The 19,438-nt window shown below is 41.3% G+C and overlaps 1 protein-coding gene across 1 annotated transcript; it reads right to left on the bottom strand.

The window, feature by feature from the left end:
* Positions 1-710: 710 nt before the first annotated feature.
* aadat (aminoadipate aminotransferase) lies at positions 711-19,360 on the bottom strand. The gene is made up of 14 exons (XM_080451481.1): positions 19,335-19,360; positions 18,079-18,150; positions 16,977-17,145; positions 14,980-15,112; positions 12,677-12,751; positions 11,999-12,208; positions 10,672-10,737; positions 9,539-9,621; positions 8,213-8,309; positions 7,682-7,743; positions 7,090-7,154; positions 6,621-6,727; positions 2,873-2,974; positions 711-2,703 (listed from the first exon to the last, which is right to left on the bottom strand). Exons 2-14 carry the CDS (start codon positions 18,143-18,145, stop codon positions 2,662-2,664), a joined length of 1,278 nt encoding a protein of 425 aa, XP_080307607.1. The 5' UTR covers positions 18,146-18,150; positions 19,335-19,360; the 3' UTR covers positions 711-2,661.
* Positions 19,361-19,438: the final 78 nt, after the last annotated feature.

Raw genomic sequence — 19,438 nt, 5'->3', positions numbered from 1 at the left:
TACAGTATGTACATAGGGTTAAAGTGGTTAAACAGATTTTATGCTATATTTAACTAATTTAGTTGGGAACCCCCTCAAGGACCCCTGGGGGTCCCCAAGACACAACTTCCACTGGAGATCCACTGGTCTGAATTTGAAGGCACTCCCCTGCATCTGTCCTCTGAGTTTATGGTGATCAAAACCCTGCAGTCATAATCAGTTTTAACTACAGTACATAACACATTATCCCCAGGCTGTTATCCTTCATGGTTGATTGTTTCAGCTGCACACAAACACTCCCACTGAGACACATACTGTACATACCAGCCTTGACTCTTGCCACATTAAAGTTGCCAACGCGATATTATGTACACACAAGTCAATGCTTTTAGTCAAAATTAGGGCTGCAAATGTCAATTACTTTATTCTTACTTATATGAGTAACTGAATAATCGAGAAGCCTTTTTAAAAGTAATTAGCTTGAACATATTAACGAATCGATGCAAAAAACCTTCTAATTGATGATCTTTTAAATAATCGACTAAATCGATTGTTACTGTTGCAGCCCTATTAGAAATCATGGTCTATTTGTGCAGTCTTTTATGTCTGTGTATTGCCTATATTCAGTTGAACATTATCTTTAGATATCACAAGTACTCAAGCCTAAAAATAATAATTTATTATAGGTGACACAAAATAAATCTTACATAAATCGTTTAATGGACCGTCCACCTCCCCCTTACATGCAAAACTGAAAACTTATATAAGGCAACATTTCATATTACACCCTATGCACTCCTGTAACCTCCAGCCAAAAAACCTAAACTGGTTATTTTATTAAAATCCGTAATCCAAATAACCAATTACAATGATACGTTTTATTAAATGTCTCAGCCCTAAACAAATCTCCCAAAGGTCTCGTGTTCAAAGCTTCAGTAGAAAGCCAAATAACACCACTAAACACACAGAAGATAGATATAGAAGATGATACCCTGGGAAGATGTTTTCCCATGAGGCAGATTAGTTAGGCAATTCACATAACATGTTTGGGGGGAAACGTACAGTAGCATTTTCGTTGTCTCTTACTCCACTGGTTCTCAACGTGGGGTCTGGGAACCACCAAGGGTCGGTCCCAACGGACCTGTATGGATCTGTAACTCTATTTGAAACCACCATTTGTATACACTCAGAGTTAATTTAACACTGAGGATTATAGTGCAGATTGGGGTCCCAGTCCCAATAAAGAATCATAACAAATGGTAGTCCGTAGCCTAATGCCTATAATGCACAATGACTGACCAAGAGTAAACTTGTTCAAGTAACTTTCAAAGAAACAGATTGACTTAAAAAAATAAACAGAAAATAAAACATCATGTACATGATGATGATGTATACAATGCAACGTTTTTCATTTTCTTTTGCATCCTTCATACTGTAACAATTACAGTACCAAGACATTCACTGTACAGTACTGGTGGTGACAATTCAGATGTAAGTAAACAAACTTTTCTTTTCAACAAGTTAAAACTTTTGTTTTTCTTCTGTAAGTGATATTTTTGGGGGGTTAAAAAAGGTAAAGTTACATATTCCTATAGCAATCACTGCTATAAAAATGTTTGTTCAATGACAGGCGTCTGTCTCCCTGTCTCCCATGTCATCTCTCCAATCAGAAGTGAGAACCCCACACAGATCATTTATCAGCTTGTGTTCCAGTTTACATTTTGTCTGCTCGTTGATTTGTTTCATCGCTTGTTTATCCTGTATCCTATAGGAGTTCTCAATCCTGTATCCTATATGAGTTCTCAATCCTGTATCCTATATGAGTTCTCAATCCTGTATCATATATGAGTTCTCAATCCTGTATCCTATATGAGTTCTCAATCCTGTATCCTATATGAGTTCTCAATCCTGTATCATATATGAGTTCTCAATCCTGTATCCTATATGAGTTCTCAATCCTGTATCATATATGAGTTCTCAATCCTGTATCCTATATGAGTTCTCAATCCTGTATCATATATGAGTTCTCAATCCTGTATCCTATATGAGTTCTCAATCCTGTATCATATATGAGTTCTCAATTCTGTATCATATATGAGTTCTCAATCCTGTATCCTATATGAGTTCTCAATCCTGTATCATATATGAGTTCTCAATACTGTATCCTATATGAGTTCTCAATCCTGATTGGATGAAATTGGCAACCTGACCTGAATTATTTTTTCCTGTTTACTAAAGCGCTGGAGAGACGGGGAGACACCTGTTATGAACAAACACACACAGTAATGGTTGCTAAGTATGGGAATATAGAGCTATAACACTTATTTGAACAAAACTGGAAATTATCGGAGTGGGTCCAATGTGGATCTCAGACTTCATGTGACCAGCCTTGTGACATCAGTCACGTATGACGCCAGTCATCTATGACATATCTACGACGTATATCTCCAAGGTCAAGTTGATGAAGTTACCCCCAGTAACTTCCATTATAAAATTTAAGTTAAATATTTCAAAAAGTATGTTGTATGTTTAAAGTTGACCTTTAACAGTCCTCTGCCAAAACTGGGAACATTCTTTCTCAAATTCAACATACACATTCATTTGTATGTAATTTAAAAATAGTAATTAAAATATATGTAGTGTGTTGTTGAAAAAAAAGACTCCCCTCTTGTCTCCGGCTCCTCACAAAGCCTCTTTGATGAGCGAAGAGAGCCTTTTGAAAGCCTGTTGTGAGAAACAAGAGAAACAGTCATGGACATGGAAGTCACTCAGCCGTGGAGTTTGCTGTAGCTTGTGTGTTTGCATGTGTGTGTGTGTGTGTGTGTGTCTGCATTTAACGGAGTGTGAATATACAATACAAGTGTCTTGTGTGTTGCTGCTTGTGTGCGTTTACCTCATCGATCTGCTCTGGCGTGGATAAAGAAAAGGCCGCTCTGACGTAGGGACAGGGATCAGAACTGTTGATCATGAATACACCTCCCGGAACTAGCAGCACCTTTTAGACATAATATGACACAAACACACGTACATTACATTACTCATACACACAAAGAGCACATAGAGGGGGGGATTGGAAACAAGTTTTCCAAAAAGAGGTTGGTAGCATATTACCTTCTGTCTTAATCTCTTCACCGATTAAGACCTGAGGCCGATTCTACAAATGCCTTCTAAATCGGTAGTTATCAAACTTTTTCAAAACTTTAGAACTACTCAATGTAATTCAAAATGGTTTTTCTAAGATTTTTCTAAAATGTTTAAAAATAGCAGATGTACAAGCTCGCACGTGGCACGAAGTGTCGGGCCGTGAGCTTGTTTATCTGCTATTTTTTAATATCCAACGCTAAAATCTAAAATGACACTGATGCTTTTCCGGTTTTAATGGATTCATATGTATGTACGGTATATACAGTATGCCAATGGGAAGTAATAATAATGAATTGCATTTTTATAGCGCTTTTCCAAGTGCTCAAAGCGCTTTACAATGGTTCATTCATTCATACAGGTGGGGGACATTGGGAGGAAGTAATTGATAGCGAGTCTTCATGCTATTTTGGGCGCTGAAACTGGTGAAAGGGAAGTGACGAAATAAGTAGGAACCCTCGTGGAAGATGGCACAGTAAGGTTCCTTTGTTTCTAGAGCTGCTAGTATAACAAGAAAACCCCTATGAACTACTGCCCAAAGTCCAGCAACTCAGTGAAGCCTTTTAGGGTAATCATTACAGCCTTGACATGTATAAGACGTAAGATATGCAGACAGAGGGGCTCTTGTGTGCTTCCAGCCCTACGCCAGAATGTATTCACTTAATGAAAATAAATTAAACAAGAATTGCCATTCACTTCCATTATACAATGTAGGTATTTCAAACTAAATTAAATTAAACTAGTGGGTGGAAAGAAATGCGTGAACGTATACTGTGCTTCCTTGGTCTACTGGCAGTAGGCAAAAGAAATTGAGCGCCGACCAGCCAGCGGTTGGTGAGATTAGCCCCGGTCACACAAACACACAGACACACAGACACACAGACAGACAGACAGACCCTCTCCTAGATGGCTCGTCTCCTACAGAGCCACCCCGTAAAAAGCCTACTGTTCCTTTCACATGGGATCAGGCCAATCAGCAAGCAGGATTTGGTGTGTATGAGTGTGTGTGCTTGTGTGCGTGTGTGCGCGCGTGTGTGTGTCTGTCTGTGGGTGGGAAAACACTGTCAGGGTTGCCATGTCCACTTATTATAAGCGACTTTGGGCTTGTTTTTCTGTAAAGTTGCTTGTAAATATTGGTAGTTGCGGGTTGTGTTTTTTTGGGCTTGTTTCTAAAGTGTAGTTGCTTATTTTGGGCTTGCTTCCTAATGCTGTTTAAGCCAGTGGTTCTCTACCATTTTCATGTCGAGGACCCCCAAATTAATTTATATTTGTCCATGGACACCCCCATCTGAAAATATTTAGTGCCAGGGACCCCCGTACCAAATTTGTTAAAATGTTTCAAAAATATTCCACATTTGTCACTTTTGTTCAACAAAACAAAAGTGAAAATAGCAGATCTACAAGTGCGGCGCATCGCAACGCGTTGTGAGCTATTTTCAAATAGCCCATGTACAGTATATAGGTTTAAAGTGCTCATGTGGCCTATAGTCGCTTCTTTTCGGCTTGTTTTCATAGACCTGGTTGCTTATTTCTCTAGCAAAATCTGGCAACATTGAACACTGGGCTACTAAATCTATGTGCTTGTGTGCACAATGGCTGCTTTCCATGTGTCACCCCACATCCTATTCAGGCACAGGCAGCGAGGGAGCCTCGCCCTGGGTACAAAACACCTGCTAATGCAGTGGTGCTCAACCTGTGGACCCGGGCCCACTGGTGGGCCGCGAGCCAATAACAAGCGGTCCCCCAAATAATAGGCAAAACACCAAAAATTATAATATAACATTAAAGGTAGGGTAAGTGATTTTTCTTTGTTAAGTGTTAAATAGCTCTATATTGTGATAGTACTCATAGCTTTTAGAGTGTTTGTTCAGTAACAGGAGTCTCCCTGTCTTTCCAGCTCTTTAGTAAACAGAAAATGCATTTTCAGGCCGGGATACTCATTTTATCCAATCAGGAGAGAGAACTCACTCAGGATACAGGATAAACATGTGCATTTGTTAGTGATGACACAAATAAATGAGCAGACTAAATTGGAACTGGAACACTATAAAATTGAAGCTGATAAATGGGTACTCTCTTGTTCTGCCTGATTGGCTAATATTTGGCATCCCACCTGAACATGAATTTTCTGTTTATTAAAGAGCTGGGAGACCCCTGTTACTGAACAAACACTGTATAGCAATGATTACTAACAGAATATAGTGCTTTAACCCTTAAAATAAAACCTTTTTGTTTTAACCCAAAAATATCACTTACCCTTTTGACTATTCACGAACGACATTAAGTCACACACATTCTTGAATTTGGTCGTTACTGGTACAGAGTACAAGTTCTGTTGACTTTTGTCGACCTGAACATCCGTATTACTTAGAATAATGCATGCGGAGAAGCCGGGTGCACCGTCACTGCGCTTCCCCAAGGTTGCCCACGGCCACCTTGACAGAGGAAATCCCAAAGAATTATGGATTTGATTGGGAACAAACTGTCATCTGAGTTTCAAAGTTGGATCAAGTGATTAAAACACTACAGATGAGACCATTACTACAGAATAAGTGGGGAATGTTAATTAATGAAACAGCAATGCGCACACATATTCAACCTCATTCATGAAATGTGAGTATTATGATGATTCAGGCTAAGTGTGGGAAAGAAAGAACAAAATCATGTGTCCACGCTGATGAACATAGTAGGCAATCATCATTTATTTTATAATCTGAATTTGTTCTTTCTTTGGTGCATTAAAATGTAGGCCTATGTGCGTTTGGATTGGAAAGATGTGGGAAGGTATGAAACTGGATGTGGCTTCAACTTACAGTATAACGGTGAAAAATTGATAGAGCCATGTTAGTTAAATGCTTGCAATGCAAGAGCTTATTTGGCATAGGTGTTTCCACGTCCCATTTAGTGCATTACCTGTTTTTCAATAAAGGCACCTCAACCACCTCAAGCGAGCGTAAAACCTTGTGCGACATTTAAAAATGTCTGAGTTACTTGCTACTCAGGTTGTTTTTATGTGCAAATCAAAAATATGCATTAAAACAGGCTGATAGAAAGAGAAGGACGGAGAGAGTCAGACGGACAAACAGGGAGAAAGAGAGAGCGGCAGAGAGAGACAGACAGACAGAGAGAGATACAGGTATTGAACATGGACCCACTGTGGACTAATTGTTAATTGCACACTAATCATCAATGTCATTGCCAAATTGCATACTAATCATCACTGTCATTGCCAAGCGTGATGAATGGAGAATGATAAGGGAAGTAAAATAGAACTCTGTGTGTGTTATTTTTAGATACCCTTCTTACATCAGCACTTAACCTCTGTGAACTTCTAATCTACATACATTATTTAATTCCCTTGGTAGATATACATCTTTGTGTGTGTGTGTGTGTGTGTGTGTGTGTGTGTGTGTGTGTGTGTGTGTGTGTGTGTGTGTGTGTGTGTGTGTGTGTGGGGGGGTGGGGGGGGGGGGGGGGGGGTGGATGCCCTTTTTACAGACCTCTTTCTCCAGTGCCTTCTCCATAATGAGCTGTTGTGTATCTGGGATGCCCTTCAGTTTAATCCAAAGGAACATGCCTGCAGATGGAGCATGCCACTCAGCCAGACCTACACACACACACACACACACACACACGCACGCACGCACACACGCACATACACGCGGGTGCATATGCACATGCGCACACACACGCAAACACGCACACACACAACCACAAAGGAGAAAAGAAAGAAAACTAGAGACGGGGTGCAGCGCTTCATCAACAGAACTGCCCTGCAGTGACCTTTGAGAGGCACTGCAATGATTAATGACAGCTTCTCCAGAAGGTCTTAGCCTTCACAACAGTCTGACAACAGTGCTTTTGCCGAAAACACATTCAGTTTATTGAGTACAACAGTATACTATATATACAGTATATATTATACAGTATACGTGTAGTATCATTCAGTTATATATGAGTGCACCATACCTGTGAGCCACTTGTCTGCGGAGGAGATCATGGCATCCCGTTGTTTCCTGTAAAACTCGATTACGCTGCAAGAGGAATGCAAAGTGTTTCACACACTGCTGATACTGGTCCAAAAATACACTGAATCAGCTGACAGCTGTGCCCACTTCAGCAGAGGAAACTTTGAACAATACAAACCATTGATAAATCTTGATAGCTGTTTTTAGCATTAAATGATGTAGGTTGGCAATCTTGGAGAACAGAATAAGACTAAAAAGAGTCTTGTAGTTTAACAACGGCATCTTTACGATCTTACTCGATCTTCATAAGGAATAAAATAAACAATGAGAAACGCAATAAACAATCAAGTGGAGCTGAGATACTCGTGTGTGGATTTTCTTTTTACGGTTGATCATTGTTTGTCTAGCACATGGATGAGAGACTGGATGTGCATGCATTATCTCCAACATGAAGTGAGCTGTGATTGGTCTAGCGTTAGCTGAGCTGTGACTGGCATAGCAGCAGCGTCAGCTAAGCTGTGAATGGTGTATTTTTGGGCGAAGCCTTCGGCATTGTGTCGTAAAAGTGTGAAGGAAAACGGGGAGCCATGTACCCATCTATGTGGTTCAGGAAGCCCTCCTGTCCCCAGCTATGCAGCAGCTGGGATACCATGAGCTGAGAGAGAGATAGAGAGACAGACAGACAGACAGAGAGAGAAAGAAGCAGCTGTGTAAGAGACTGGAGTTCTTGGAGATATACTAACTAAATAAACCCTTCAATAACAGAGCACACCTAGCAAGGTACAACATGACACTTTGTTGCGTGTTAATAAATCTGCTATATTTTGACTATAGCTTTTTTTTGTGTGTGGGGGGGGGGGGGGGGCTTGTTATGCCTTTATTTGATAGTACAGTAGATGTACAGCAGATAGACAGGAATCGGGGAGAGAGAAATGGGGTGTGACACAGAGCAAAGGCCGTCGGGATCGGGACTCGAACATGCGACGCGCTGTCAGGCTACATTGGAGCCTATAGGTGACCCGGACTGCTAGGCCAGCATCAGGGAGATTCAACATGGATCCTAAAATGCTAGGCATCTCGCTGTTTTAATTAAGCATGGGCATCGAAACGAAGGGTGTAGTCACCTGTGTGAAGGTGCTGGTGTGCATGGTGGAAGCCTGAATATGAAGCACCACCCTGTCGACCAGAGGCTTGGGACCAGTCACAAAGCCTATCCTCAACCTGAAATCACAAGATACACCATGTTGTTGTACATTCAACCACACAGGTGCAAACACACACCGCTCATTTGCATTTGAGCAAAACAAAGGTGTGCACATGCACAGGCATACACACACACACATGCACATATTCTGGTTTACGTAAGCATGCTGATGCTCTCTCGCGCGTGCACACCAATGCAAATACACAACGCAACACAAACACACATTCATGGGGTATTATATAAATTATCTACTGGACTAATAGTACATGGACTACTATATCGACTGGCACAGTACATGTAACCGGATTGCTAGCTAATCTTGTCCCTGGCCATTTAATGTAGCATTAGCAATGTATGCCTTCTTATCACTTTACAAATGACAGCCAAATATATACTTATTATATATAAATAATAACAAGTAACTAAATAAATAAATAACAGATTTGCTTTCCTGACAATGGCAAAGCACACGTTCTAATGCGACTCTGTTATTGAACGCGTCTAACAACAGAGTCCTTACTAATATTATGCCAGCATGTTTGTTTCTTTCCCCATTTCCTGTTTTGCTTACTGCTGAGCCCTGTTTTCCATGGACACACGCACACACATACACACACACACACACACACACACACACACACACACACACACACACACACACACACATACACACACACACACACACACACACACACACACACACACACACACACACACACACGCACACACGCACACACACGGCCCAGGGACTGCACTGCAGGTAGAAGCAGAAACTAATTAAATAGTTGTGTGAACTGTAAAAGCAAGTCAGGCCCTGACTTGTTCAGGGAACCCTTGTAATGCTGTGAAATGTTAATGTGCAGCAGATGCACTTGAAGACAAACAAAACAATGACAAAATTCACATACACTCATGGAAACAGACGGTAACAGGATAGGTGGGCACTAGGGCAGCTCAATGTAAAATTGGCTATTTTGTCCAAAATTTTAATATGAAAAAAATGGTCTTAAGTAAAGTTAAAGTTAAAGTTTTGGATAAAGTGGTTAAAATGAGTGCGGTGCTGTATTAACACATTTTGCTGGGGACCCCCTGGAACCCCCAAACTCCAAGGACCCCTGGGGGTCCCCAGACCCCACTTTGGGAACCACTGGTGTAGAGAGTGAGAGAGAGAGAGAGAGAGAGAGAGAGAGAGAGAGAGAGAGAGAGAGAGAGAGAGAGAGAGAGAGAGATTTAACCCCTTACTCACCCTGAGGACAGGATCTTTGAGAATGAGTCTGTTCTTAGGATCCTCCCATCAACATCCATGGACAGGAACGTGGGGGCCCAGGGCTGTCAACAGAACACACATTGTAGGTTTATGAACCAAGATTAACATGCTAAATGCAGCCACGCTTGACATTCAAGCGGCACTATGTAACTATTTTTAATGAATAAGATATAATTTTGTCCAATCTGTATGGTAGAGTATGTTAATACAATATAACAATTGGGGTGGTTGTATTTTGTCTCCCTGCTCTTCTATTGAAACATTTAGATCGTGTCAAAGGCATGTCTCACCTAGACACAGGATCTGACACAAATTTTGACCTGATGGTCAAGATTTAATGTATCACCTGAGCAAGCAAGCAGGCTCAATTAAAAAAATGTCAGCACTTGCGAGGAAGAAGAGGACAGTTACATAGTGCAGCTTTAACCATTAAGCTCCATATAAATCGCTGTACAATTAGCAGAAATAGACGATCTACAGGCTCACAATGCATCCATCGCAACACCAGTGTGAGCTTGTAGATCTGAATTTGTACTTGTCATGTAACTTTTTTCTTCATTGGGCTATATATGAGGCAATACAAGGTTATATGTTGTTGATATGTATGCAATAAATGCTTCTGTCAAAATCCAATAAAATGGAAAAAATTATAATAATGTTGGAGAAAAATAGAAAAAATAAAGAAATATCGAACATTTACCCAAAATAGGGTTTAATGTGCATAACACTTGAACTCAACTCATGTGTTCAGTATACTTTATGTGTATTTCTTATTCTTGCTTTCATAGCTGTACGTCGTCGTCCTTTTGATACTGTAGCATACAAAAATGAATGAAATGAAACCAAGTCATATCAAGTCATCACAGCCTTTTACATTTTTAAGTCGCAGGAAAGAAACTGAGATCCCCAACTGGAGTGAAAAACATTAGTTACATCCATGTGAAGACAAGGGGAGGTGAGTGACTGATGTGCCATTAGGGCTGCAACAGTATTGATTAATATTGTAATATCATCTTAGCCATTTTCTTTCGATTACTTTCTTGATTAATGGAATAATCAATTAATTATCCCTTGATTAGTTCAATTAACTGTTGCACCCTTTTGTGCCATACCTTTTCAAACTGTAGGAAATAGTATGGGTCATCCTCAATGATGAGCATGTCATACTGTCTGGCCAGCTGTTAGAGAAAGACAGGGAGGAGGTTAACCACAGAGGTCTAATGAGCACTACCACACACCTCTGAGAGAGAGAGAGAGAGAGAGAGAGAGAGAGAGAGAGAGAGAGAGAGAGAGAGAGGGAGGGAGGGAGGGAGGGGAGAGAGGCATGTGTTCTTGCAAACCTGATGAAATAATGTGTTTGTGTTTGCAAGAGTGTGTGTGTGTGTGTGTGTGTGTGTGTGTGTGTGTGTGTGTGTGTGTGTGTGTGTGTGTGTGTGTGTGTGTGTGTGTGTGTGTGTGTGTGTGTGTGTGTGTGTGTGTGTGTGTGTGTGTGTGTGTGTGTGTGTGTGTGTGTGAGTGTCTGTCTGAAAACTGACCTTCACAGATTTCAATTACCTGCTAAGTCACAAAATCACTGTCTTTGCAGAAGTTTTCACACATTTAGATATTTGATATTCATTAGATCAGACAAGCTCCTCTCCTATATAAGCCCATTGAACTTCAATCTCCATTTTAACCATGTTAGACTCACTGAAAACACACGTTCCTGGTCCTCTAATGCATGAGGGGACCGGGGGCTGAAATTGAATAAAGGCAATTGAAAAAACATGGCCCCCTCACGCATTAGAAGGACAATATCAGTCACCTGAACCAGGGACGTGTTTTCAACTAGTCTAACATGGTCAAATTGGAGTTTGAAGCTCAAATACTAGGCCCCCCTCCTTTGTTCCCTCCACACACAAAAAATCTGCAGCCAAACATAGTAAATCTAAATGTATTTATTTATTCATGTGGTTAGGGTAATATTTAAAACCTATAGGTGGGAAACAGTTTATGGCGTTACAGCTCATCTAGAAAGCAGCAACCTGAGAACATCTCTAGGCCTGTCACAATCATTACATAATCACCTAAATGCAATTATTTGAGATAATCGTAACTATTTGTGTGGTAAACGTAAAAAACATTTCATATCATTTTCCAAAATAATGGAAATAGCCTACAAGCTCAAAACGCGATGCGACCCGGCGCGTTTTGAGCTTGTTTATCGGCTATTTCCATGTTTTATTGAAAGTACAAAGTTAATAAATATGCATGTTATTTGTCATAATCTGCCCTCTGCCACTTTTGTTTACGAAGCTTAAAAGCCAAACAGAAATGTACTTTTTATTCACAGTGTTTCCAACGACAGAAACACAATTAAATCGTTAATGGCAGTCATTTGAGCGACAACTAATCGTCAAGTAAAATGTCATACTCGTGACAGCCCTAAACCTCTCCTACCTCGTACACCTCCCTCTTCCTCTCCGTAGTCATGGACGCGCCGGTGGGGTTTCCCCCGTTGGGGATGGTGTAGAGCACCCTGGGAGCGGAGCTTCCAGCCTTGTGGACCTCAGAGGGGTCCCACCGAGACAGCACTTCCTTCAGGCCGGAAGGGATCATGCCGTGCTGGTCGCTGGGGACGTTAATTAGGTTGCACCCCAGCGGCTGAAGCTATAGTGAGGTACAGCAGAGAGAGAGAGAGAGAGGGAGAGAGAGAGAGAGAGAGAGAGAGAGAGAGAGAGAGAGAGAGAGAGAGAGAGAGAGAGAGAGAGAGAGAGAGAGGGTTAAAAAGCAAGAAAGGAAGACAGAAAATCGTCATGGACACATAAGTAACTGATTCTCAACCTTTTTCAATACAAGGACCCCCAGTTTCATAGGCTATGGACCTCTATTTGATACACATTTTTGTATTTGGGAAGCAAATCTACACAACAGTGTTTATTTATTTAGTGGACAAATGGATTTAATTTGTCCACTTTCAGAGCTACAGACCCGTAAGGGTCCATTTCAAACGCCTGATGGTCCTCGAAGTTGAACACCAATGACATAAGGGAGTGTGTGTGTGTGTGTGTGTGTGTGTGTGTGTGTGTGTGTGTGTGTGTGTTTATGCATTGAGGATGACAAATTGTATTGTGTTACCGCTGCAAGTGTTCCTGAGTACGTGGGAGCGTCTAGCAGGACGTTGTCTCCTGGGTTCACCAGCATCTCAAATACCTGCAAGAACGACAACACAGAGAACCCTGGACATTAATTACGCTCTTTGAATAAAACCCCTATTAACACTAAATATAATTCACCACAAGAATTGAATAAAGCTAAAAAAAAAAAGGCTGTTTGTTAGGCCAAGCCCCACTCTGTCATTTGTGAAATAGTGTGAAAGGAGCCCCCGCAACACTAGCACTCTGTTTAATTATAATGTTTTGGTATTATCATTCTAAACCCATGTTCCCGCTGTTCTATATACAGCCAACCAGTTGAAGAAACCACAGATTGAGGCTTCGACCATTGCTGTTATAAAATATGCTGTTATAAAATAAAATACTCTTTATAATCTTAAAATAAAATATCTAGCATTAGGGCTTGACTTTAGCAGCCACATGGTGCAGAGCAGCAGTGTTAAAGTTACAAGCGAAATACATCTATGGAATCCAAACGACTGAAATCAGTCATGGGATGGCAACTGAGAATTAAGGATGATAACAATACAGTAGCTTCTGCACTGCAGATGACTATTCTAGGGCTTATCAAGGGAAACAGTGAATCGCGCTAGTACTAAAAGAAGCTGATGGATGAGTCACTTGCCTATGGGGAAGGAAACAGTCCTGAGTATCCTCACCACTGACACAAGACCAAAGAGCAAATCCTGGATTTCAGGAACCAAACTCTCCCTCTGCAACCTCTGTGGGTTAAAGGGTAACCGAGTTGTTCAGAAAACACCTTGGCCACAGACGAGAAGGCACAGTGGTGGCTCTATGTCGTCAGGTCACTGACGAAAGCCAGTTGTCGGCCTCTTGTCCAGGACAGAGGACAGAGATCTCGTAGAGACCGTCCTCACCAGAGAGGTATCACACTGTGGTATGGGAACACCACACAAAGGGACTGGGAGAGGACCATTAAAACCGCAGAGAGGATCATTGGAACGCAGCTCCTCTCCATGGACACTACAGAATGATCACTCACCACTGCAGGAACAAACTCGTGGGCCATTCTTAGAGAAAACTGGCCAATCTTTGTTTAGGTGGAGAAGCTCCATGACAAGATACCAGCGACCAGCGCTCGGGCGGTGCAGGGGTAAAGTTCCTGCACCACCTGAGCGCTGCTAGTTCCTGGACACTAGCATCCTCTATGTCCACGGCGCATTCGGCTTGGTCGGGCATTCCAACAAACACAATTGGCCATGTTTGCAGCAGGGAAGCTGGACGGGGAGGGGGTTATTTGTAGAAAATAATAACGAGCACTCTCAGTCTGTATATGGTGAAGTTTGCGGGTGCACGGCTCACAAAGATTCACAGTAAATAAAGCAATAGCCAGCACTCCAAAGTCCTTCTGGTACTTTTAATTCATATGCAGCACGGACAACGCGTTTCGGCGTCAGGTAGTTATTTGTCCCTGCACCAGCTACTTCTACAGGTTGCTCAAGGGCGCCTGTCAGCAGCGGTGTTGAACTGAGAGGAATAGGATGTTCCTCCGCACACGCTACATCCTCCTGGTGAAGCTCCTCAATGGCAGGTAAAAAGAAGCGGTGATTGTATATGTATCGGTGGGGGAATGAGGTTTCAATGCCATCCTGAGGAACAACCTGTCAGAAGACCAGGTTCAGCGGTGACAAGATTTCACATGGTTGTGTGGGGAGAAATTATACCACTGACACAAACAGATGATACCACTGGCACACACAGATGATACCACCGACCAGAGCATCAGGGCAAACAGGAAGCCCTTTCACAACAGTTTCTAGACTTTTTACGGAAGCAGAACTGAACTGAAACCAAGATCCTTTGCTTTGGCAAGACATTGCAGCTTTCCTCTGGGACTTTGCACCCCCTCCTGGCTGAGTATTTCAAGTTGAGATTAACTGTAGACACTAAAAGCCATGAGAGAGAAAGAGACTGTAATAGGATTGCAACAGTTAAACTAATCTATTTAATACATTATAGTAAAAAAAAAACGATAACTTAATGAAAATTATTGATTGATAATCAAATTGAATATCAAAACATTTTCTAAAATACAACAAAATACAACGATTCAAAATCCCCTTGTATCGTTGTGATGTGACGATAAAACAACACTTAAACAATTCCTTGATATGTAACAAAATATATCGATTATTCGATTAATTGCAAAAGTAATCGAATGATCGCTGAGAAAATAATCAAAAGTTGGCAGCCCTAGACAGAAAGCCATACTCTCATGCTAAGGATGATGACCAGTGGAATTACCTTACAGAGTCCCTCCTGACTCCCGGTGGTGACACACATGTCCATCTGTCCCCTCTCTGGACTGTAGTCCACAGTGGGAGGCGTGTGAAGGCTTTTCTGAAGGCCCTTCATCCAGGTCAGCAGTTCTGGTATACTAGGGAGTAGGGATGGGACGATATGAAAATTACACGTCACGAATATTGTGGCAAAGATAATTGCGATTAATGATATTATCACGATAATCAAAATATGTTTAAAACTTAAAATGCCACTTTCGTTTAACCTCTTGAACCCCCCGCATCCCTAATCTGGGGGGAACGTTCGCCAAAAATAGCCGATCTATAAGCTCACAACGCGTTTGCAACGCAACGTGTTGTGAGCTTATAAACACCCCTGCAAAACACCCCTGTGACTTCAAACCATGTGACCTCAATTAATACTAATACTGCTGTCAGCATATTCCATAACTGGAATACTAATATTGCAATATTACTGTATAATAAGGTTTTGCTTAATATACAGTAGATAGAAGACGGACAGGAAAGCAAGAGAGAGAGAGGGAGAATACAGCTGTCCAGCAGAAATTGAACCAGGGATATTGTAATAATATGTTGTCACACTATCCAGCCAGCAAATAGCGTGCCCCCAAACCGGGCTTCTTTTTGCAGCGCGCCATGTTGTAGAGTACCTGAAGCAGCAGCTGTGAGAGCAGGCCTGGGCAATTAGCGACATTATATCGTCACTGCAGAGACAAGAGGCAGAAACCTCTTGTCTTCATATTCTAACTTTGTGTGTTTTTTCGTCAATTAACACCCTACTTGATCACACTACAGCGTCACACAAAAGCATCAAAAGTGGCAGATCCACAAGCTCGAAACGCGGCATGAAGCGACGTGTTTTGAACTTGTAGATCTGCTACTGTTGATGCTTTTGAATTAGAATCCTGAAAGGTAACAGTTTTTGACATATGAGGTTTCCACCCGACAGAGACGATATCCATGTCGTGATATGAGACTAGATTTCGTCTGGGATATTGGATATCGTAAATACCAAGATGCGGCATACATTGTTTTACTTTCAAAGATTTTCGAAAATGTTCAAAAATAGCACAAAGCTCGTCTAGCACTAAATGAAAGTCACAGCCCCAACAGCAAAGTTCTGCAAACTTCACAGTGTGGTGTGTTGCATGGTGAACTCCAGGGGATAACCTATTGATTCAGTAGAAATATATCTCACTTTATAACCTCTTTATCTCCATGTCAGTGTTTAGTCAAACAACACCAGGAGAATAACTGTATGTCAGAGTGACAGAAAGGGGCACAGTATACAAAGATGTCCATAAAAGTCTGATAAGCATACATAAACCGATAAACGCCACGCTCTGCTGTCCCCATCAGAATGGGTCAAGTGCAATGGGGCACAAAGAAAACGCAATCATAGCATTTGCATGACCATAGAAATAGGTTATTTTTAACCATTCCATTTGTGAATGACACGGTAATGGATCAAATGATTAGAAAAGATCACAACAAAATAGGCTACTCGATTATTCGATTAACCTACATGAACAGGATTAAGTCGGTTAAAGGTTCTGAATTTCGGTTATGATATTTGGGTTAATTGCCCCGCCCTACTACAGACTGGGGGTGGTAGCCACAGATGAATGAAACCTCAAATCATAGTGCTGTCAGCGTCATGCTCAACCTGCTACACAATGGATCTCTCCCTGCTGGCATGGCAGATATGAAATATACAAATGTATGGTGCTTCATTTTAGTTTAAGGTTGATTCTTTGCTGAATTGCAACTGTGGGTCCCTCCTGTGAGGACACATGTTAGGTTATTTAGGTCTGTTTTCCCCTCACATTTTAGTGCTTGAGAAGCCAAACATGTTTCACCTGTTCGATAGCCTGTCAGGGAAACTATTTGTACACTTAGCATATAGAAATGACCATTTATGGACCTGTCCACCAACCAAGACCCCGTTTATTTGTGTCCTGCCATCACACTGCCCCTCACCCATTGGATGCTGAGTACTGTAGGGCCCTCTTCATCAGGGTTTCGTCAAAGGTGACCGTCTGCCCGGTCTTCGTCTGGATGGTGGCCGACAGGAACGGGAAAGTGTTGGGGTTCGGAGCGCCTCCGGCCAACGAGATCAGAGACGGTGGCGACCGCTGTTGCAACTCAGCTTCAAATGGAGGTGGATGGGAGAGCAGTATATAGGGAGAGAGAGAGAAATAAATGAATACTTGGCCCCGTCCTTGTTTCCATTTACAGAAGCTACACGTCAAAAACAATGCAATTCCTTATTATCCGGCTGTCCAGACAAGTCTCCTAAAGACTATCCTGAAAGCTGCTGACAAGAAGCCTTAGTTATGGAGTCAGCTATACAGGCTTAGAATGCCAGGCGAGTTCAATTCACTGAGCCCCTCTCTCTACTCTCCTCTCCATTCTCTGTACATTCATGTCCCATCAATTCATGTTATTCACCAGATACAGAGTTTGAGCTTTCTCATCTCAGGCTTCCATGGATCATGAGTGACCCCCCCCCCTCCCAAACTGCAAATCGAGGATTTCCATGGACTATGGCTACTTGACAATTGAAATTCTATATGTATGAATACATTTTTTTAGAAGGAAAACCATAAAGCATTTTGTTCATGGTTTTAATTATTTAAAGGGATATTTCACTTAGTTGAACCCTATACTTAGTTGACCGGAGACCCCCAGGGTTCTACTATGCACACTCATATATAGTACCAGTAATTGATAACATACTACAGTATAATATCTATTTATGTATTTATTTGTAGCACTGTTTTGAAAGGTACTTCATACGCAAGTCATTACATGACAGCATACCATGTTGCTATCAATTAAGACAGACGGACAGACAGACAGACAGACAGACAGACAGACAGACAGACAGACAGACAGACAGACAGACAGACGGACAGACAGACAGACAGACGAGACAGACGGACAGACAGACAGATAGATAGATAGATAGATAGATAGATAGATAGACGGATAGGTGGATAGACAGACAGACTAGCATATGTATTAAATCAAAGACAACAACAGAATTAACATAAAAACAGAGTATATCAAGTTGACTTACTCAACATTCTGATGGCGGAGGGCTTTCTTGCTGCGCTGACAGCAGTCAGAAACCTGGCGTAGTTCATGGTTCCTTTCTTTAAATAAAGTGTAGGTTATTATACCATCATCCGTATCAATTATCCTGCTTGAAATCCAAGCTGCTGTACATTACATTAACGCATGCCATCTGTTGCTGTGCCTGAGGCACAGCAACAGATGCCTCACTTCAGCAAGAAGTCTCTGAGTGAAGAATTACAAGAGTGAACTATACCTTTTAGTGATGTGCGGGTCGGGTTTTTTCATGACCCGCTCTTAACCCCTATTTTGCTCACAGGCCCTCATTGGAAACAAGACCGCAAGGACTTTCATGAACGGACTGTTAAAGGAATTATCCTTATCCTTATCCTTATCTCAAATCCTGACTCGACCACCTGCACCGCGGGTTGGCCCGCGGGTCACGGGTCGGCCGATTGGAGCTATACAATTATTTGAATACTTCAGTTACTAGTTAACTTTGTAGATTTGGATTCTTATTACAAAACATTCATTATAACCACTTCAGCCCTATTTAAACTTTGGCTATTTAAAAATAGCAGATCAAGCTCACCGTGTCGCATCAATCTACTATTTTTAAAAGATTTGCATACATTTTGAATTCTTGTGAAATAGGACATTCTGCATAATGAGTACTTTTACTTTTGGTACTTTAAAGTACATTTTGATGCCAATACATTACTTTTGTACTTTTTTTTTTTCTTTTACTTGTAACAGAGTATTTCTATATTGCAGTATTGCGGTATTGATACTTTTACTTAAGTAGAAAATGTGACTACTTTTTCCACCACTGCTTCCAAGTCATACATTTAAGTTATCTGTATTGGTCTCCTATAGTATTGTGCACGTCTGCTGTCATCCAATGCTACCATAATGTTTAATAATAATATTTGTATGTCATTAAATGTTTCGATGAATTGAATACACATGGACCCCAATGGAAACAATACTCTTGGGTTTTAATCCTTGCAGACCTTGTATTGTATTGAACTGTACTCTCTGTGCTTTTTAAAACTCTGTGCTTTTTAAACAGATAAATAAAGTATTCAATCAATCAATCAATCAATCAATGTTACTCTTGATTAGGGGATTCACAGCCAAAGGTGTATTTGTGGGGCGCACATCATTGGGAGTGGAGGACACAACAAATAAACTAAAGTTTTGCCTTAAAGATCCATAAAACTGATATTAGTACGAACACGTTGTGTTTACGTGACTGACCTTGTGTGTGTCGGGCTCAGTGTCCAAATGTCCAATGGGTAATGTAGTTCTTTACTTGGCAGCTAGAGTTCTAAGCAGACACTTTGTGAACTACATTTCCCAAG

Source organism: Gymnoscopelus braueri (genome assembly GCF_963280865.1).
Source record: "Gymnoscopelus braueri genome assembly, chromosome: 15".
NCBI lineage: Eukaryota > Metazoa > Chordata > Actinopteri > Myctophiformes > Myctophidae > Gymnoscopelus > Gymnoscopelus braueri.
This window is presented reverse-complemented; position numbering and strand designations above follow the sequence as displayed.